Source organism: Lingula anatina, chromosome 4, assembly GCF_051362555.1.
Source record: "Lingula anatina isolate TDL-2025a chromosome 4, LinAna3.0, whole genome shotgun sequence".
NCBI classification, from domain to species: Eukaryota; Metazoa; Brachiopoda; class Lingulata; order Lingulida; family Lingulidae; genus Lingula; species Lingula anatina.
This window is the reverse complement of record NC_141770.1, coordinates 21,441,700-21,463,610: the sequence shown is the minus strand read 5'-3', so window position 1 is coordinate 21,463,610 and position 21,911 is coordinate 21,441,700. Positions and strand designations below refer to the sequence as shown.

General features: G+C 34.1%; 2 protein-coding genes across 4 annotated transcripts in view; one reads left to right on the top strand and one right to left on the bottom strand.

Annotated features, from left to right (window-relative positions):
• LOC106151787 (NEDD4-like E3 ubiquitin-protein ligase WWP1) overlaps positions 1-8,831 on the top strand; it is a 33,144-nt gene extending 24,313 nt beyond the window's left edge. For 2 of the 3 annotated variants that reach the window (XM_087012239.1, XM_087012240.1), the window contains 12 exons: positions 215-299; positions 663-791; positions 1,042-1,123; positions 2,437-2,508; positions 3,230-3,318; positions 3,605-3,764; positions 4,206-4,339; positions 4,955-5,095; positions 5,487-5,607; positions 5,911-6,015; positions 6,438-6,534; positions 6,815-8,831. In XM_087012239.1, coding sequence (XP_086868365.1) covers positions 215-299; positions 663-791; positions 1,042-1,123; positions 2,437-2,508; positions 3,230-3,318; positions 3,605-3,764; positions 4,206-4,339; positions 4,955-5,095; positions 5,487-5,607; positions 5,911-6,015; positions 6,438-6,534; positions 6,815-6,987 — 1,388 coding nt within the window. In that variant the 3' untranslated portion in view covers positions 6,988-8,831. Of the gene's footprint in view, positions 1-214; positions 300-662; positions 792-1,041; positions 1,124-1,698; positions 1,771-2,436; positions 2,509-3,229; positions 3,319-3,604; positions 3,765-4,205; positions 4,340-4,954; positions 5,096-5,486; positions 5,608-5,910; positions 6,016-6,437; positions 6,535-6,814 lie in introns of all 3 variants that reach the window. The other variant, XM_087012241.1, reaches the window with a different exon arrangement.
• A 1,252-nt stretch (positions 8,832-10,083) lies between these two features.
• Positions 10,084-21,876, bottom strand: LOC106151788 (glucose-6-phosphate isomerase-like). Its single transcript, XM_013525200.2, has 16 exons — positions 21,704-21,876; positions 19,382-19,472; positions 17,942-18,079; positions 17,360-17,494; positions 16,762-16,908; positions 16,419-16,490; positions 15,980-16,024; positions 15,334-15,387; positions 15,068-15,128; positions 14,702-14,781; positions 14,330-14,413; positions 13,799-13,961; positions 13,219-13,295; positions 12,428-12,632; positions 12,012-12,078; positions 10,084-11,711 (listed from the first exon to the last, which is right to left on the bottom strand). Exons 1-16 carry the CDS (start codon positions 21,838-21,840, stop codon positions 11,588-11,590), a joined length of 1,680 nt encoding a protein of 559 aa, XP_013380654.2. The 5' UTR covers positions 21,841-21,876; the 3' UTR covers positions 10,084-11,587.
• Between the last annotated feature and the right edge of the window lie 35 nt (positions 21,877-21,911).

Sequence of the window (21,911 nt, the reverse complement as noted above, 5' to 3'; positions counted from 1 at the left end):
AAATAAAGTGATGGAATTAACTTCTCCATTAGTGTATATGCCATCTTGGCTGTCTAGTGTTTTTTTTTTCCAATTTTAGTCATCAGACTGTGACCTTTTATTCATATTAACATTGCAATTTAAATTTTTATAAGACATCAATTCAAAAGGTCTGCTATTTAAGCTGCCAGAAATTCAACTGGATATTGATATCCATTCTGTTCTTGCTCTTCAGAGAAGCGTGTAGATGCCAATGGAAGGATGTACTTTGTGAACCACAAGAACAGAACAACTCAGTGGGAAGATCCAAGGACACAGGGGTAAGTTTCTTGGAATTTTGGAAAAAATGGCTTAAAAGTTTTTGTTTGCTTTGATATGAGAGAAGAGTTTTATACAAACTACAAGAATATTTATAAGAGGCCAAAAGAGGAGAAAAATTGAGACAACATATGTCACCAGATAATCTAGGTACTCAAGAGGTAAGTTTATAGGATTTTAATTCCAGCATAAAGCCGAATAATCTTATTAGCATGGTCATTTAGATACCATTTAGACTTCTGATGGTCCAATTCAAGATATTCCTGAATGTACCTTGTTGTAAGGTATGTTCAGATGCTGATCTGGAATGGGTGTAGGTTTATGTCTAAATGTTTGCTGTTATTGTAATTGTTTGTATATTTCAGTATAATTCAGGAAGATCCCTTACCTGAGGGCTGGGAAATGAGATATACACCTGAAGGTGTGCGCTACTTTGTTGATCATAACTCACGTTCTACAACATTCCAAGATCCTAGAGGGAAACCTGCAAAGGGGTAAGTCTGTCTAAACAGTCTTTACCAAAAATTTAAAAAAAAGACTTACTGGCCCTTTATACCACCAGGGTCTTAGAACCAGCTGGACTTGAAAACTTGAAAATTTTATTGACCTGGCTTCAATTTTACTGGTGTTTGGCCTGTGTTTGGTGGTTAACATAACAGACTATCAAATATGCATTGGAGTGTAATTGATATAGTTGATTAACCTAGTGTCACTTACGATTCATTATACGATTATCTTTCCCAGGCCCAAAGGAGCTTATGGTGTTCCCATTCAATATGAGAGAAGTTTCCGCTGGAAGCTTGGTCAGTTCAGATATCTCTGTCAGGTAAGTTTGTGATTTTCATCACTGTAACTGTTTTGTTAACTAGGGATAGGGAATTAATCTTTCAAATAAACTAAAATTAAGAGAACAAATAAATTACAATATTAATAAACCGACAAGAAGATAAATAACTTACTTTCTTCAAGGTTTGTTATTAGTACTTTCTTCAAGGTTTGTTATCAGTTTAAGTACCATTTTTGTAAAGTCCAAATAAAAGCAACTTTTGGGAAATTATTATTATTATTATTTTGTTTTGTTCTTGATTTTTTAATGCATATTTTGATAGTTTTACATTATATTGTTATTTTGGATCTTTGGGATACATCTCTAACATAATAATGATATTAATTTCACTGCAGGGTGCTGGTTTTCATTTTAATTTAAATTTATTTTATGTAAATAGATTTCAGTTTTGCTAATTCCTTTCTGAATATCACTGTATGTATAAGATATATAAGATACTTGACTTATTATGAGTACTCTTCAAAACATCAGCACTCCTATCTAATTTACAGTGTTTATTTTTTTACAATTTTTGTTTGTTTATTTTATTTCTCTCCCATTATCCCCATCTTCAGTCTAACTCTCTTCCTGGACATGTAAAAATATCTCTGAGCAGAAATAGCCTCTTTGAAGAGTCCTTTTCTCAGGTAAAAGGGTCGTAACCATGGTATCTTCTATGGGTTGCTATGATACCAGCTTACCAGTATGCCATGACTTTGCTTTCTGCATGGTGAAACCATATTGCTTATTTTTCTGCATATCATAATTGATCCAGCAGGGAGCTGAACAGAACAGATATAATCCAGGCACAATGAACCTTGCTGATATATGTATGGATTTTTGCATATGATTTATACTAATCCACTGAGAAATGTTTGAATCCACTGCCATTTCTGCTGCTGTTTGGCTGTGATCCTACCACCGTTCAAGGTTTCACAGAAAAAAAAATTCAGATTAAAAGTTGGTCCAAATTTTATGACCACAAAGTTTTGATCTACTTTAGGATAAATGCATAGCAGTCCACTTAAATTGAGTAACTGAAACATTAGCTATTTTCTCTGTTGTCATTAAAGCAGTGCATTTGGACCATTATAGATTCGTCTTGTATCAAAGTAGAATAAAATTTTTGGTCTTACAGTTGGGACTAACTTTCCAGCTAAATTTCTTTTGTGAAACTGGGCAAAGAACATCATATCAGAAAGGTGGTGTATTATAATGATCGATAGCCATATAATCCATACTAATCAGTTGAAAGTTCACCTAATCCATCATACAATTATACTGATTGGTTCTTGTGTCCTCCTCCTCCTCAGTCCAATGCTTTGCCAGGACATGTGAAAATTAGCTTGAGTCGAGAGAACATGTTTGAGGAATCTTTTCAACAGGTAATGCATTTTAATAAATAATTTATTTGATTCTCATTGATTCAAAGAATTGAAATGAAATGGTGTGCTTCAAATTTAAGCTTGGAAAGATCATCACTGCTTCATAATTTTGCTGCATATGTTTTCCTGTTTAGAATTTTTTTTTTTTATAAATGAGAAATGAAAGTACTGGGGATTTTTCCAACTATGGGATGAATGTAACTTTGGATAGTTTCATAGATTTAAAAATGTTTCATAGATTTAAAAATGATGAAATTTGCATAGTAACTGATTGTGTGTAAGATGAAAGGATTGATTGCTGGGCAATGGCAGTGATTTGCAGAAGCTCGGGCTGTTATAAGCATGGCATAATACTGCAAGTTTTTTTCATTGAATTCAGAAACTGTTAAATGAATGTTTTTTTTTTTACATGTATATTTGAAAAATGAAATAATAATGTTGAAGATATTGCTTTTCAAAGCTTAGTATTATTCAGTACTTTCTAAAGCTTCGGTGATATTTAGTTTTGTGTGAAAGTTAGATAAAAACATTTTCAATCTTTTATACTAAGAGATCAACAAAAGTTTTTAAAAAAAACAAGGATAAATTGACAAATATATATTGAAAATAATCAATAAGCACCCGCCATCTTCATATATAAATCCAAGCAAAGATTTTTTGCAGAAGAAAAATGGCCTTGGAGACAGAATAGCCATTTATGTTTTCCATTATCCTTTGTTAGATCATGCGTCTGCAGCCCTTTGATCTTCGCCGGAGGCTGTATATAATATTCCGTGGAGAGGAGGGTCTGGACTATGGAGGTTTAGCAAGGTATGTCACAACTGAACACCAGGAATTAATCATCTGTAGGTCATTCAAACATGATGGTTATGAATTCTTCGGGAAAAAAAAGAAAAAAACAAGTTATCTTTTCTAATTAAAAAAAATTAGTTGTTTTAACTTTGTATGTCCAGTTATCATGTTTTTAAATGAAATTTTATGTTATCAATTTTCTGCTGGATAGCACTTTCATTTTGTGTCAGCAGTCTTCATAGTGTTTATTAATAACATCTTGGAAAGTTTAAATTAAAGAACTTAAAGAATGACATTTTTGCAGGGAGTGGTTCTTTCACTTGTCCCATGAAGTGCTCAACCCCATGTATTGCCTGTTTGAGTATGCCAACAGCAATAACTACTCCCTACAGATCAATGCAGCTTCTTCCGTCAACCCAGACCATCTAATGTACTTCAGGTTCATTGGCCGGGTGATAGCAATGGTAAGTAGGCTTGTCTTGTCTACAGCACCATCTTCAGTCAGCAGTCGAACAGGTTGTGTTGTCTGCAGCCCCATGTAGATAAGGCTATATGTCTGCTTTTCATGTTTTTGATAAGCAACTTCTTATTTTTATATCAAACTTTTTGTATGCTCTCTTAGCTTCAGCACTCCAACTACTAAATTGACAAGAGTTTTTATTCTAATTATAATACGTTTTTCAAATTTCTCAATATGAAACTTCTTGTTTTCTTTTTACATAATTAAGTTACTCAGAACATTTTAGAAGTGTTAATTTTGCAGTATTAAGATAATCATATCCAGTTTATTTATCTTTTTCTCTCAATTATGTTTTAGTCAGTTACATAAGTATCTTCTGCACTGTTACAGTAGCATCTTGCTCCAAATATGACCTAAAAAACTTACTTATTTATCATCATTTCAGGCTTTATATCATGGTAAATTCATCGACAGCGGGTTCACACTTCCATTCTACAAGAAGATGTTAAACAAAAAGCTCACCATGACGGACCTGGAGTCTATAGATCCAGAGTTCTTCAATTCTTTAGTATGGATCAAGTGAGTATTACATTTAGGAATTGTGGTATAAGTGTGTCTGCAGAAAATACCACTAAATGTGGCCCAAGATAAAAATCAATATAATGGAGCATTATTAGCCAACAACAGTAAGTTTCTTTAGACTCTTGTGTGACTTTTTTTTTTTTAACTTCATGGAATTCTCTATTCTATACATTTTCAAGCCTTGATACTGAAAAAGATGAGCAACAAAAATTATAATAGATAAGTACTACATTCATGCTTTACACATTTTCAGATATGCTGTCTGGAAGTCTCTTGTCTGTTAACTATACTTGGATTGTTAATGTCATTTGCTGCATCAAATAGATTTGATTGCGTTGCTCTGAAAAGCACATAATTTCAAGCTTGATGTGAAAAACTAAGATGCTCAATAAGAAGAAAAATATCAATTGAAATAAAGGAATAAAATTTACTGGATGAGAAATTTGAGACAAGACTTGCATTAAGCTTGTATATATTGCGGTATCTTATCTAAAAGTGAGTGTTATCAGGATTGGTCTTTACTACATCTTGTATTGCATTAGATATTAAGTGAGTTTGCCTGGTACGTTGACTAGTATTAAATTATCCAATTTACTTTTCACTTTTTTTCAGGGAAAACAACATAGAAGAATGTGGTCTTGAGATGTTCTTCAGTGCAGACTTTGAGACCCTGGGTAAAATAGAACATGTGGAGTTGAAAGAGAATGGAGACAAGGTAGAGGTGACAGAAGCTAATAAGGATGAGTACATAGAGTAAGTGGAGTCTTTTATTTACAAAATGCATATGTGGCTTTCTTTGTCTGCGTGACTTGTGTAATTGAATAGCTATTGCAGTTATTACTTAGACGGTGTTTTTATAAGTTGTTCTATTCAGACTGGCAGTGGGTAGCGGTTTCATGTTCGAATCAGTTCAATAGATTAATTTTGCTGAAAAACATTCTGTTTGCAACAAAGATGTAAGAAATAATTTTGTTACAAATTTTTACTGAAGAGAAGAAAGTATTTCAACAGCAATGGTTAGACTATGCAGTGATAAAAATAATTTCTAACCTCAAGGGTGAAAAACCCAAATCCTTAAGAGAAAATTACTGAGCATTTTTGAAATACAATGTGTACTGACTGATGTCTGCCTGTTTACTCTCAGGTTGATGACTAACTGGCGCTTTACCCGAGGCGTGGAAGAGCAGACTAAAGCCTTCCTTGATGGATTCAATGAAGTAGTCCCTCTGCAGTGGCTACAGTACTTTGATGAGAGGGAGTTGGAGGTATGTCCAACATATTTTTGACTTGTCCCAAAATCTTTAAGTGTATTGTTTGATAAATATTTGTATATATATTTATATTGATATAGCACTGAAAATGGATATTTGCATGATGTGTATTGGGCATATATGTCTGTTTTCCCCTAAATGCTGTATGAAATGCGGCAGTCGATATATAACCTCATTAATGCTGTGTGGGTTTTTCTCTACAATTCTCTAGTTAATAGTTAATGCAGTGTGGAATGCAGGAAGTCTGTATATAAATTATCTAGATTGTCATGTATTTTGTACATCCCTATTCTCCAGTTAATGCTGTGTGGAATGCAGGAGGTTGACATTGATGACTGGGAGAAGAATACAATCTACAGGCACTACACCAGGAGCAGTAAACAGGTGGTCTGGTTCTGGAAGGTGAGGACAATTTCCTTCACACCCCCCCCCCCCTCTCAAAAAAAAAAAAATAAATAAATAAGAAAGAAAGAAATATACTTCCCAGGTGTTGAGTAAATAAGGGCATTGAATACTGATGAAAGTGTTCAATTCTGTGAAAGATTTAAAATCTTTGAATATTCAACAATTTTCTTTTCTTTCTCATTGTGTCGATGTAGTCTAAATATGAATAAAAGAAAGTTTGGTAAAATTAGAAGTCACTATGGTCCACTCCACTAACTACAGCTTCAACATGCACACAAACAAAACCAATCCTCTAAACTTTTATTTATCTTAACATTATACTTAAATAGAATTTCAAAATTATATTTTCAGTTATCTTTGTGTAGGTTGCCAATGTTATATGCTTCCAAAATGATAATTTTCTTTTTTTTATGTCACAGTTTGTGCGTGAGATTGACAATGAGAAGAGAACACGTTTGCTACAGTTTGTGACGGGGACCTGTCGCCTCCCAGTGGGAGGTTTCTCAGAACTCATGGGTAAGTACTAGTGAAAGGAATTCAACACCCTCCAAACTGTTCAGTTAGTCATAACTTATAGTGTCAGAGAATTTAATAAAGATGCTTCTCTTTGCTTGGTATTTTGTTAATTTTATTGATTAATTTCATTTCATTGAAATTCGGTAAATGTTAAAATGCATTTATAACCATCAGTCATGTTTTATGCTGAATAAAACATCACATCTATTGCTCAAATTTTCCCTCTAAGCAGCCAACCATTGTGTACCAGATTTTATTTGTTTGCTGTGTGAACTTTCAGGGAGCAATGGGCCCCAGAGATTCTGCATAGAGAAGGTGGGCAAGGAGACCTGGCTGCCCAGGAGTCACACATGTTTCAACAGGCTGGACCTTCCTCCATACAAAAGTTATGAGCAACTAGTGGAAAAACTGACTTTTGCTATTGAAGAAACTGAAGGGTTTGGGCAGGAGTAGATATCCCATGTCTAGGAGCAAGAGTTTACATATATATACATATATATATGATCATTGATAACAGGGGAAAAAGAGTCTTCATAACCAATGATAGTTGCACAAGGAGACTTTTCTTCATACGGAGATAATATATAGATATCCAGGAGATGCATATTTAATTTCATTGAGAGAAATTTTCAAAGCACAGCATGGAGCTCAGTAACAGTGAGTGAAGACTGTGAGCTACTTGGGTGCATATGATTCTGTGTATATGGACATTTCTTATGCCAGAATGCACAAATAATTCAGTATAACAGTAAGGCTGGTTTGATCTATAACTTAATTGAACATTGTTTGTACTTTTTGCTCCCAGTAAGCGAAATGTATAACACATCACAGTTTAACCACAATAACATTGTAGATGGACGTACACAATTTCGGTCCATGTGGTAAATTTTCATTTGAATATAATTTAGTTTGTATATTGACAGGCTTTTATCTAATTCAGGCCGAGTTCAGTTTGTTTGATAACCAAGTGCTTACACATCTGCACATTACTTCACTCTGGAATGTGTTTATTTGCTTTGTACATAGTTTGTTATCTATAGACTTTTATATATTGAGGAAACTGAAAGTTCTTATAAATCAATTAAGGTACTCGTGATAGTTACCATGGTCATGATTGGTCAACTTTTGTGCCTTTGTATTGGGTTTTACCAATGAGACAGATGCTGTCTTATTAGATGGTGATGGGAGAAACACCTTGGAAAAAAAGTAAAAGGAAACATGCAATACCATCTTTAATTTCCTAATTAATATAAATAATGCTCATTTTTGCTAACTGGCATTTAGTATCTGGCTAAACAATCATTTCCTTTTGATTATATTAAATCTTGACTACATTAATGCAGACAGGTTCTGTGTTTGTGTTAAGACAGATGGTGTTATTGTTATAAATTTATTAAACAATAGGTTGCACCACTGGGGTGGCAAGATAGACTGCCGTGATAACTGAAAATAAGATAACGGATTTGGAGAATCATACCTATATTAAGTGTGACTCCCATTTTACATGATTATATATACACTGAAATTATCAAGGTTGTGGCTAATGAATGTAATGCTCATGACCCCATTATTACTAGCACACCCTTTGTCCGTTACACATCCCTGTTCATGGCATTGTACAAAATTACTCCAACATTTTTTTCTCAATACCCTATTCCAGTCAGCTATCACATACAGTAACACTTAAACTGATAGTTTTAAGCCAAAAGATAAAGAGGGGATTGGGAATTGCACAATAAAAAGGCTGGACTGCTCTATGAACTATTTTCAGGGCAGCCTATTTGATCTTTCATAACTGAAAGAAGGTATTTGTTAACAATGGAATAGAAAAAGTTTCAAAAGTTGCATCACATGTTCTGCAGGTTTAAGATATATGTAAAGAAAACCTGACAAGTTTTGTTCATGATCAAGAAGTTGATAATTTGCAGTATTTAACAAAATATAATGAACACAGTTTGTCATGATATTTTAACCTTATATCTATCTATGAATATATATTTATGGTTATTCTGATGAAGAGCATCAGATGTGCCATTTTTGCATGCATGCTAGTATGTACTAATTGTTCACTGTGCAAGACGTTGCTTCTTGTGTTATGAGTGGTCCTGAAAAGGGCATGTTCATTCAGTGTTTTAAGGGAGCACCTTACCATGCTATCAGCAAGTAAACCCTGGTATGGGTGTGTAAATTCAGTGTTATGTACCAATGTATCTGTTGAGAAAACTGCTGTGATACTTAGTAAAAATATAATACATATGTATGCTGTTGGAATAAACAAGAACTTGATTAAATCGACATTTGGGGATTTGTTCTAATTTCTTTATATCAAATAAGGACTCAACCCATCTTATACCCCTCCAGTGAACTGAACTTGCCACACTTACCACCTCTCGAATGGAATGCACCTACCCCACCTGTCACCCCTCAAGTGGAATGGACTTGTCACCTGACATCCCTCACAAGTAATGGATCTATCCCACCTGACACCCCCAATTGGAATGATCCAGGGGAAAGAAAATGGGGCATTTTTCCACAGACATGTGTACACACATAATACTATTTAAAGAATAGGTCGAAGGTCGATATTTATAAAATTTTAACGGAAATGATGCAGATTCAGAATTTACCCCGATATTTATCTCCACATTTCATGACATATTACACTGCATCTTTTACACTGTTATCTCACTGTGCTGTATTAATAATTTATAATTTATATGTGTTAAAAGCAATTTTTTTAAATTACTTTAAAAAGCAAAAATGCCATTCAAATTGAGTAGATTATGGGTTCTGATAAATCTAGTACATATTAATACTACCATCCCACCCTTAAAAGCACTTTATTCCCATAAATTGGCCATCATTTACAAAGGTTAGACAATAGTACTTACAAATGATGAAAATAAAATTGACTTACGTATTAAGCAATCTTACTCCAGTCTCAACTTGCAATATTCTGATAATTTGCTCTAATACCAACTAAAATCTGGAAGTGCCAGTTCTTCACTTTGAAAACTACACGGGGCATTTAAAACACTTCAATAATAAAATGAAATTGGAGAGAAGCTGTACAGGTGTACAGGATCAGATGAATCCAAACCTGTCCCAAGGTATAATTTGAAAATAATCAATGCCTCGGTTATAATTTGAGTACAATAATTATCGATTCTAGTACACAATTTCTATAGGCTTAAAATGTTTTGAAAATCTCAGTAACATGCACAATTTTCACCATATTGCCCTGCACGTGTGAGGGCTTGTGCACATGAGCATGCGCTGGTGTGCGTGCGTGTCCGTGTCCAGACACGACCAGGGCTCCATAACTTGAAAGCATCGTGAATTGCTACTGAACTAGATGCGCCATTCTTTCATTTATAACAATTACTTTAAAGACGAGATGATAACTCTTCTTCATTCAATTAAGTATAGATAAGGAATTACGTAGGGAATTTGTTTATTACCACATTGTTTGTCATAAGTACACATGCACATTTTACAGCCTGTCTTATATGGAGTATTTTAGTCTGTTATATTTTTAAAAAATCAATATTTGGACAACTTCTTGAAATTTTTTATTTTGATTTACGTCTTTTTCTCTTAGCATATTAGGCCAATCCTTTGTGCAAATGTTTACCTTAATTCTCTGTTAGAATAGTTCCTGATAGTAACATGAATCCAACCTTGTGCAAAACAATTTAGTTCATAACAGACATTAAACTCATCAATATATTTTAGTGTAAACAACCTGTAATAACTAAGTATTACGTCAATAAAAGAAAAGCAACACAGTAATTGCACTGAAACAATGTTTTATCTGTTTATACCAAACAGCCCTTAAACAAAGATTTAACTTAAACCCTTTAACATTCCCATCTAATTTCTGCCTCAGACAGAACAGTTTACACCATATAAGCTGTTTGGTACCCTGATAGTAGGGGTTAGTTTCAAGTAAACATTGAACCTCAGGGGGCTCTCTGACAGCATTTCCAATTAGTAAAACCACAAGAAAACCAAGTAATAGAGACTCCAACCCTGGATTATGGTATCATATATTCAAGGGTTGTCAACACCTCTCAGACCACCTTTAACGACATAGAACTAACCTTGGACACTTTGCACAGATCGATGATACTACATGTACCAGTATTATCAGTTGTGACCAATTGAGAACTCGGAGAGTGAGGCTGAACCTCTCAGCAGTTGGCGTAAAAAAGTGATGGTCTAAAATTTTATATATATATTCCTTGCCAGTGACAGTTTTATTAACTATCTGGCAATGTTTTCTTAATAATCCATGATCAAAGTCAAATCAATAATATTTATATAAAACCAGCAACAAAGGAAATCCATAGTCAAAAATTACGTATTTTAATACTGACAAGTGAGCAGAGTTGGTGATTCTGTTTTGATATATAACTAGGCATAAGTAATTGTATAAATATACATTAAAAGTGAGACGTCTTTTGTTCTAATCAAAAGTTAACAGCTTTATCATTTAAATTATGACTTTTCTGAATATGTTCTTAAACAAGTACATTCTTACATTTTTCAAAATTAAAATTTTACTCAAATGATAAACAAGATACTATCTCTCTGATCACTTTTCCTCTTTCCCATCCAATTCTAACTGTATAATTTATTAAAAACCTTTAACAATTAACTTCTACACCAGTAGTACCTATAATATCTAACAATTATAACATCAAAATAAAGTTAATTTGCTGTCATCACCATCTTCATGAGATCCTCAACTTAAAAACATTATTCCCAATGACTACTATTTCTAACCATTTTTCAGCAATCATGTGGTAGTTTTTATATAGGGTTTGAAAGAACACAAAAAAATGTAAGTTACGTATGCTAATGGGTATATTAATCTTGGGTGTTTTCAAGTTGAAAGCAGAACATTCTGGAAATAATGGTTGCAGCACAACCTTTAAGTTAATTGGGGTTGAATTTCCTTCAACCTCTGAAACTCGGGAGTAAGAACAATATATATATATCAAGAATGAATTGTATTATAACCACCACACAATTAATGTCACCCTTCTTTTCACTTTCGGTGAGATTTGATGAAGTTGATGAGACCATTGGTAGAAGAGTCGTGACTGCTGACTGGCTCCGCCCCCTTCAGTTCTGGTTGGATGACATTGGCCAGTGCCTTGCCCAGCTCAACTCTGGAAATGTATATATAAATAAAATAAATAATGTATATTTATTATCAATTAATCATATCTATTAACACAAAACAACAATTGTGATTTTTACAGTAACAGAGATAACCATATGTGAAGGGTTACTAGTGATACCCACACAAAGACAAGTAATGCTTCTGAATGATTGCTATTAGTCACTGTGTTATCTTATTGCAATGTTTTCATAACTTCATCATTGTGTAAGGTGCCCCACTGTTTATGTGGAATGTGCAATAAAAAGTTTATCATCATTTTTATTATTATCATTATTCCACCACTTACCCCCACTGGTCATAGGAGTTGATGTCCCATATCACTCCCTGGACAAATATCTTGTGTTCATACATGGCTGCAAATAACACATCAAAATAACATATTTAATACTACATTATTATTATCAAAGGTGCATCTCTTGATTCATGCAAGTCACACACATTTTGAAGTAAAAGACATTTCAAATTCTATTAAATAAATTTATTCAATACACAGCACATATCAGACCATATGACATCACAAAAATGACTCTGAAATGAAATGCAACCTGTCAGTAAAGCTGTAATTGCTATCAGTTGTATTTGTAATTATGACTCGAGGTGCCAGAAAGGAAAAAAGTTTTAAATAAGAATCAATAAATGAGAGAGAGAGAGAGAGAGAGAGAGAGAGAGAGAGAGAGAGAGAACAGACTGAGTACATTTTACCTATTATAGTTCCCAGCATTAGAGGTGATAACTTCTGGAAGACAATGGAGTTTGTGGGTCTATTTCCCTCAAACACTTTATGGGGTAAAATATGCTTGATCTTTGCCTCATCCATGCCTGCCTTCCTGAGTTCTGCTTCTGCTACATCTTTAGACTTTCCCAGCATCAGGGCTTCTGTCTGGGCCAGGAAGTTGGCCTGCAGAATCTGAAATAAATAAATAAATGAATAAATAAATCACAGCAAAATAGATTTTAAGTATAATGAGCTTCTGTTCAGATACATTCTATCCTCTTCATTTGCAAGTCTCCATATACTCGCTCTTATACATGTAGGACTCAGACAGTTAGTGGCTTTTGATTCAGGTTAACCATGATAATCACAAAGTCTCATTTCATCATTAAAACTCCCTGTCTCCAGAAAAGGGTATCTGGCACAATTAATAGGTCCTTACTGGCAATGTCCTTGAAAAATTGTGATTGCTACAGTAAAATTGAATGAAACACCACTGAACGTCCAACTTCAATGAACAGTTGGTGAGATTGCATTGAAAGGTTTTGATTGCACTTGATAAGATTGTGCTGCATGGCTGTGATTGCATTTAGTGAGATTGAGCTGCAAGGCAGTGATTGCATTTAGTGAGATTGAGCTGCAAGGCTGTGATTGCATTAAGTGAGATTGAGCTGCATGGCTGTGATTACACTTGGGGAGACTTTGCTGCATGGTTGTGACTGCACTTGGTGAGACTGTCCTATGCTTGTGACTGCACCTGGTGAGACTGTTCTGTATTTACCTGGTGGTGTAGTCCATCCTGGATGGGGTTCTGAGTCTCTACAGGGATCAGGAAATCACAGGGAACAAGACGGGTACCTGATAAAGCAAAATATCCCAAAATTAATACTTTTCCTCAACTGAAAAATACATCTTGTTTTTGGTAAATTTTCTTTCATCGTGTAATTATGGTGCCTTAATTTGATGACTGTAACATCCATTAAAATACAGAACAGGATATTCCTGTATTTTATGGAAACAAATTCCACTTATTTTCCCGATTGAAGGCTGAAGTTCCAGGATCATAATTTTGACCTATTTCTCACTTTCAACACCTTCCATAAACAACTATTGTAGATCCTAAGAAAAACAATTACTGTGTGGTATGGACATGAGCTGCAAATGTCTGACCAAACGAAATGTCTTGATTTCCCCCTCATTTGAGAAGCTTTTCTAAAATTTCGTGACTTTTCCCTGAACAGAAAAATGGGAAATCCTTTTCCAGGTTTTCCCTACTTCCAGATAGGCTGGGAACCCCGACAGAAGCAATAATTATATCCCACAAAACACCCATCCAGAAGCACACAGACTTGCCCACTAACCCTGATGAATCAGCTGATAAAATGCATGTTGTCCATTGGTTCCAGGTTCTCCCCACACAATAGGACCAGTGCTATAGTTCACACGTGCCCCGCTGCGTGTGACATACTTCCCATTGGACTCCATGTCACCTTGTTGGAAGTAAGCAGCAAAGCGATGCATGTACTGAAACATGATATAAATACTACAGATACCTTATGCTTATAATTCACAAACTTCAGAATTCAAAGCTCAGAAACATCATGCTAATGAGCTTACCAAAGAAAGTAAGAAAGGCCTCTCACTTTAGTTACCTTGTATGAAATTCACTGGTTTTACAAATTATATAAAAAGAATTTTTTTATATTCTTTCCATCCCGAATTCCCTAAAATGAAATAAACTCTTGAAACTAAAATCAAAATAAGTATAGAACACAGAGCACATGTATTTTTTCATATCTTAAACACTAATTTTTAAATCTATTACTATTTCCCCAGGCAACGCTATCTTTACTTGCCCTTACAGAGTTCCTTTTTCTACACAACAAACTTACTTGATCATATGGCAGCAGTGCATGAGTCTCAGCACCATAGAAATTGTGATACCAGACACCCAGCAAAGCTAAAATCACAGGAATCTGAAATATGAAGACATTATGTGAACATTCATATAACATTATCACAGATGATGCACCTCCAACAGGCAATAGTGAGCGTGTGTGTGTGTGTGTGTGTGTGTGTGTGTGAATGCGCCCACGTGTGTATATGTGTGTGTTTGTCTAACTGCAACTATCTCATACAACAACTTGTTCATTCTGCAAACTTTCAGTGGAGTTGTCTCCTCTTCTACACAATCATTCACTCCCTCACAGTGGACCTGCCTCAGCAAAAAGAACATATGTCTCCATCTACCCCAGTGTACTTACATTCTGCTCCAGTGGAGCTGACTGGAAGTGTTGATCCATCAGGAAAGCACCAGTGAGAAGCTGCTCAAAATTATCCATGCCTGGGAAAACAAAAATTCTTATACTTTCTTTTCTTACAGTGTACAACATTTGAAAAAAAAATTCATGTCAATCTTTTTCATTAATTCTACCTTATCTTTCAAAACATTAACATCTTTTCAAATTGAAATCTTTACAATATTTCTTTTAATTGAAAATCAAAATTTTCTTTAATCACTTAAATACAGGCATTTAACAAAAAAAAAAAAAAAAAAAAGAAAAAAAAATCAACCCATACAGTATATTTTCTCATATAACCATACAAAATCACATTTTACAATATCTTACCTATGTGCACAGCAATTGACAACCCTATGGCCGACCAAAGAGAGTAGCGTCCTCCAACCCACTAAACATTTAAAATATATCTAAATGTTATCAATTATTATCTAAAATATGAAATAAAATGACAGATGTATGCAGAGTAAGGAATTAAAGTCACAATATAATTCAAAATACTGTTACATCAAAATCAACATACCAAATAATTATCTTTCCATTTTTTTACCTTTTCATTGGAAAAAACAACATACAACATTACAAACTAAACTTACATCCCAGAATGCAAACATGTTCTTCTCATCTATTCCAAATGCTTTAACTTTTGCCTGCAATGAATAAATTATACCACTAATTCAATGTAGCAAAGAAAATTCAACTATCAAGATGTACCACATGCATATAATCAAATTAAGAGACACTTTAATGATGAAGTTGCTACTCTTGTATAATGACATATATGATCAAGTTCAACTGTTAGTCTTTTATTAAAGTAACTCTTAATTTTTTTTATTAACACTTGTATAATGCATATGTTTTTTCATATAATTATTCAAGAAGTTGGTTATGATCCTGTACTGAGATCTCCAGTGTTTAATTAGAGAGGCCAATTGGAGCATATTTCTTTATGTTGCATACAACATCCCCAGTAAGAAAAACACCATGTGCCTAGCTAGCACGTGAATCTACTGGCAACTGTATTAGATCTCACCGTGAGTATCATATCTTACTAGAAACTAATCACCACTGTTACTGTGACAGACTTGGCCACAACTCTTGGTCAGAGTGAACAGACAAAACAGTCAACAGGTAAATCAAATGCTGCATGGATCTATCATATATGAAAACTTTCTGTCTATCAAACTGAGATCCAATAAAACTATTTTCACATTAAATAGTGATGATAATCTTTTAACTCACATTATTTGTTGACAGAGCCACAAAGTGTTTTGCAACAGCAGCAGGCTGAAATATAAAAAATCATTATTAATACATTACTTGTCATCACCACTCTGCATAATTGAAACACAACAGTGCATCTTTTACTTTAAATCAACTCAATTTCATGTCAAAAACTTGACATACAATTCTATTGTTGACTAAACCCCTATTACTAAAAGGAAATAACTATGCAAAACCAACTTTGTTATCTTAATAGAATACAATATTTTCATTAGTGTGACAAACTTTTCTTTCATCAAAATTAATGTTATAATAAAAAGTTTTTGGGCAATAAAAAGTTTTTGGGCAATAAAAAGCTTCAAGTCAATTTATCTTTAAACTTAAAGTAGACATAAACTTAAGTCTTCAAGTCACATTTTACTTCAATCCTGTAGTAAAACAAGTCATGAACACTAACATCATTGGCTTGCTGTAGAAACCACTGCTTGGCAGAGTTGGCATTGGTGATGGTTTCCAAAGTGGTGAAAGTCTGGAAATTAAGTTATGAGCCATAATACATGAAACTTTCAAATTTCTTTTATGTCATATAATACATTTTTCATCAAGGTTAAAGTAAATCACTCTATCATGGTAAAATATCAAACTTCATCAAATGTTGGGTTCTTCAGTAGTTAAACAATATTCTCAAATGGCTGATGTTAGTTCTCCCCAAACCTGCTGAACTGTGCTGTAGCTTACAAATTCTGTAAATTTTTAATTTTGTACCTTTTTTAAAGAAGTTCAACAAAAAGTTCACCTACCTTAGAGGCAATAATGAACAGTGTGGTCTCTGGATTCAGTTGTTTCACTGTCTTGGCCAGATGGGTACCATCAATATTGGAGATAAAATGGACATTGGGACCACCCACTGAATATGGCTTCAGTGCCTCCGTCACCATCAATGGACCCTATCGAAAACAATGATAATTCAACAAGGAGATCAACAACCAATCTAGGATCAGTTTAGTATGACATTATATATTAAATGATGTATTATATGTGTCATTAAGAGAAAAAATAACAGTTGATATGAGACAAGGGATTGTGACACCCAGTGGTGCCGTAAGTTCTGGTTCAGACTGACACAAATACAGCATGTAAATCAGTGTGTTTAGTGTGACACATTTAATGAGTATTTCATGTGTATAGTAGTGCTAAGTGTAAAGTAGAATGTGTTAGGTGAGAAAAAGAAAATGCTAATCTGGCTAGGATATAAAATGCATTAGGAAGGGCACAAAATGTGTTAGGTGTGAAGTACCAGTTCAATTCCATTTACAGGAATATGTTTAAGCTGTCTCTGCTGTCATATTTGTTGTGAGAGACCAGGTCAGATTGACCAATATGTAACAAGTGTCTTACCAGATCAGACCCTCCAATGCCAATATTGACCACATCGGTCATCTTCTTCCCAGTGTAGCCAGTCCACTGACCACTACGGACAGCCTCTGTGAACTGTCTCATCTGTGCCAGCACAGCATTCACATCTGGCATCACCTGTGGCAAACAGGAAAGCTTATTAATATAAAGTTATTTTTTCTCATTCAGTCCAACTTAAACTGTGAATATACTGGCAGTGTTCTCATTTACTTCATTAAGGGCTGGTTTTACCAAAAGATCTTGAGACTGAAAGCCAGTCTTAACTTTAAATTCAAATACTTTCCTGTTACTACTACAATACTGACCCTCTGGTAGTCATCAAACTAGGAAAAAATATCCTTCTCTTAGAAGCATGGTTTGCTTGTCAGTAATTTTCAAAAATTCAAATCCAGATGCCAAAATGAATATATTTTGCGTAGAGGTGCAATATTTTTTCCTTACTAGTATTTGAATAAAAGAGTCCCTTTATAACATTTTATACACAGTCCCTTTATACACAAGTACAAAATGGCACCCTAACTTCCAAAACATGAATGCACAAACCAATCTAAAAATTGTACTCACATCTTTGTCGTCCACAATAATAGGTTTATTCCCTCTGTTTCTAAGAGCAATGTGCAATACAGCTCTGTTCTCTGTGAAGTTGATTCGTTCACCACTAAACATGGCATCTCTCATAGCCTCGACATCCCGTTCTCTTGCCTGGAAAAATAATCACAGTATCTCCAAATTTAAATGGGGCCTGGTGAATTTCACTATTGACAGTAAAAACAAATTTATAACCGGAGGATATGTTATATATCATAATTTTTAAAACAGTTTTGAATAGGATGTACGCGTTGGCGATTAAGGAAAATACCTGAATTTCAAGGAAAATGATTTCAGTATTATTACAATTTGTATTTTAATTATTTCACCTACTTCATTATTACTATTTATGTATTTATAACATTTTCAGTCTTTTTCAGTTTATCATTTGAAATCCTGTATGCCAGCATGGGAAACAACTTCTAAAATCTTTACTCTGTTTATAACAAAAGATAGAGCATGCTGGATGCCAACAGCATAATAGTAAAATAGTCTTTGTTTAAAGGAGTTCTCAAAGGTCAACTTGACAAAGTGCTTCAAAATCATACAGGTGTTCTCATCAGTCTTACATATTCAACAAGGATTTAGATTTGTACACGATGGTGCTATCTTAGCTATCTGAATAATGATATAATCAGGTTCATTTCACACACCACATCTTTCTTTCACTGATGTCATTTCATCAATACAATTGAGGTTATTACACGCCAGGTTAGATTGTTCAGTGAGTAAGAACAAAAAATTCGCAGCAAATTATTTGAGCAAATTGAGGGAATGGTTTTAAAGGCACCATTTTTGAGTCGTGATCTAGCTGTTATTCACTGGATTCATATCCTTGGCTTTCATACTAAGTTCGAATATTTGTGCAGGGTTTGTTGTGGATAAAAAAAGGACACAACAACAAAGCATGTGATCATGCCACATGCTGATAAAATGGACAAAAAGACAAAATAATTGGGTTGAGCAACTGAGTGCCAAAATTTATCTTTAAAACACATATGTATGCTATAATTAAATGGGTCATTAATTGTTTCCATGGATCTTAAGTTTATCTTGAAAACACAGTATATACAAATGTCTTTACTTTAAGACAAAATTTTGATCCAAACATACAATTGTCTTAATTTGTCTTTAAATGTATTGCTAAAACATAATATGTGTATACTCTGACCTTTAAAGGACCATAATTGAAACTTTTACTGGTATATACTGTTCTGAGAAACAAATTACAAAAGAAATCAAAATCTGTGTGGCACTGTCTAGATCATTTCCTGTCAAGACTACCTTTTCTTAACCTTTCCACAACATGATGCACACACAAGGCAGACAACACCTGATATTACACAGATGCATGGAACTGACGCAGAGCAAATTTTAAAAGAGAAATAAGAGAGAGAGAGAGAGAGAGAGACTCACCAGTTGCATCAGGAGTTTCATGACATCTTGGTTAATGAGATTCTTGGAGAAGTCCACCAACAAGTCTCCATCTGGTGTCTGGAGTGTGGCACTGGGTAGGAAAGAATTGTTTTTTTTTTTTTAATTATTAAAGTTTAAATTTAAATTCATACATCATTAACATTTCTCATCTCCAGCTGGTAAATTTATACATTATAATATATATTATTCTTAACCTCCCTGCATGTCTGTCTGTCTGTCTGACTACCTATCCCTCTGTTTATTGTATAAACTTTATTATTTATTGATTTATATGAGTATATAAAGGATATTTTACTAGTATTGTATTCTATAGAGTACTACAAAATATCTTTTAGTTATCTATTTACAGGCCCGTAGCCAGCAATTTCAAAGGGGGGGGTTCTTTTTCTGAAAAAGTGGACCTTTTACCATATAATCCCCATGTACCTAGGTCAAATTTTACACAGAGTGGACCTTTTTCCAGCAAAAAGGGGGGTTCTTTTAAACTCCCGAACCCCCCCCTGGCTACGGGCCTGATTTATCCTAGCTGCCATCCAGGGGCAAGTTATAGAAAAGGAAAAATATATTTCCATGATCTAAGACATTTATCTCCCAAGCTATACCAATGTAATTTTCACTCTAAAAACAAAACTACAGATCAGTGCACCACTATGCAGTCTACGTTGTTTGAACCATAATGCAGCCAACATAAACAGATCTGATAACAAAAATCTAAAAAGAATAAGTCATCTGAAGAATGACATCTCACCTGGGGAAAAATCAATTTCAGCCATATGATAATGGATGTCTAAAAAGAATTACTGACTACTACATAGCGCATCAGTGACATAAAGGGGTCCTCCACAGATAAGACCAGCCAAGCACTGAGCTGTAGTCACCCAATTTGCTGCTAGAATGGTACTTAAATGCATGATTACCATCATGTAGGCGAGTGTGGAGGTGTATATTTTTTCAAAAAATGGAATGGCTTGTGTACCTGTCAAAATCTGTCAAAAAAGGAGTTCACATATGTATACCATGGGTACAAACAAGGCTCAAAAAGTCTAAAACAGACCTCACCCACACCTACCCCTTTTCATTCCTTACAGAAAACCAAGGAAGAGGCATGGAAATGATATCATTTTATGAATTTGGGTATCAATTTAAAAATTTTGAATGACAACTGAATTCAGAAGTTTGTATTTTTGAAAACATAAAAGCTTAGGCAAATATTTCTCAAGTTTCCTGTTTCTCTCTTTTTTTTTTTTTTTCTTTTCTTTTTTTTAGTAAAAAATTGCAAACATGTTGGAACGCTGACCACAAGTCAATTTCAATTTTTTTTAAATATGGTCACACGCACTGAATGTCTCTAAAAATGCCAATCAATCAAGAAATATCTGGCATTTTTACCTGACATGTTTACAATAAAATCCACACTTTTCCTGAAAGTTCAGGTCAAAGTTAAATGAAACCGTGAAAGAAAACAAAAACTGAAAGTAGAACCAACATTTGTTTAAGCACATACACAGACCAGAGCAACCCAAGAAGAACTGGACAACCTTGGGACAGGTAACATTTGTTTTTTCTGTATCAGTTCACCTGGTCTAGTAGACTGTATTTCCATTATAAAAAGAATCAGGTTTCTTTCCTGATAGTTCACTGTTCAAGGTCTATCCAGAGTACATATTTTTTGTTTGTTTGTTTAATCTACGTCACATATGAAACGAAACATAAGGCAGGAAGATCCGACACATTGCCACAAAGTAGAAGAAAGGCACTGGGGTTGGTTTAGCCTATGGAATGACAGGTGAGTGTAGAAGGCTGTCAGCTACCTAAAAGGCATAAAATGCTAGCAGACCTTTTTGTATTAAAAATAATTTCTTGAAACTTTTGACACTTTTCTCTTTATCAAAAAAGTTTAACAAATCTAAAACTGTTCACAGGATTATGGTAAATAAATCCATTGATGATAAAAAGAAAAATTCCAGGAAAATTCGTTTTAAACTATAAAATATACTTTATGAAATTTACTTATATAAAATTTTAATTCAGCAATTTAAGCAATTTAAAAAAAAAAAAAAAAAAAAAAAAAGGAAAGAAGAAAAGGATTCAAGACAAAATTTCAAGAACTGTCTCTCATTATTAATACTCAGTACACACTGGAATATTGCTACAAAACTTATAACTATGCTAACATAAGTCATAAAAAAAAAAGAGAATAAAGATGCACATACTGGCATCCGTCTTCACTGTAAATTGTAATAAACTAAAGCAGTCGACAGTCAGACTTAAATTCAAGAAAAAAATACGATGACAACTCACCTGTAGGTTTTAAACCTTGAGGAATCTCCCTTGAACATCTCTGCCATGTTAATTTTCGAGCCATGCTGGTTGTAGTAATCCTGCAAAGCCTTCCAACTCTGCTCCAAGGTCAAACTCTGCCGGCTGACATTCGCCATAGTCAATGGATCTCTCTAGGTCAGCTTAATCTCTAACCTTCAGTATTAGAGCGAGGATATTTTTGTGACCA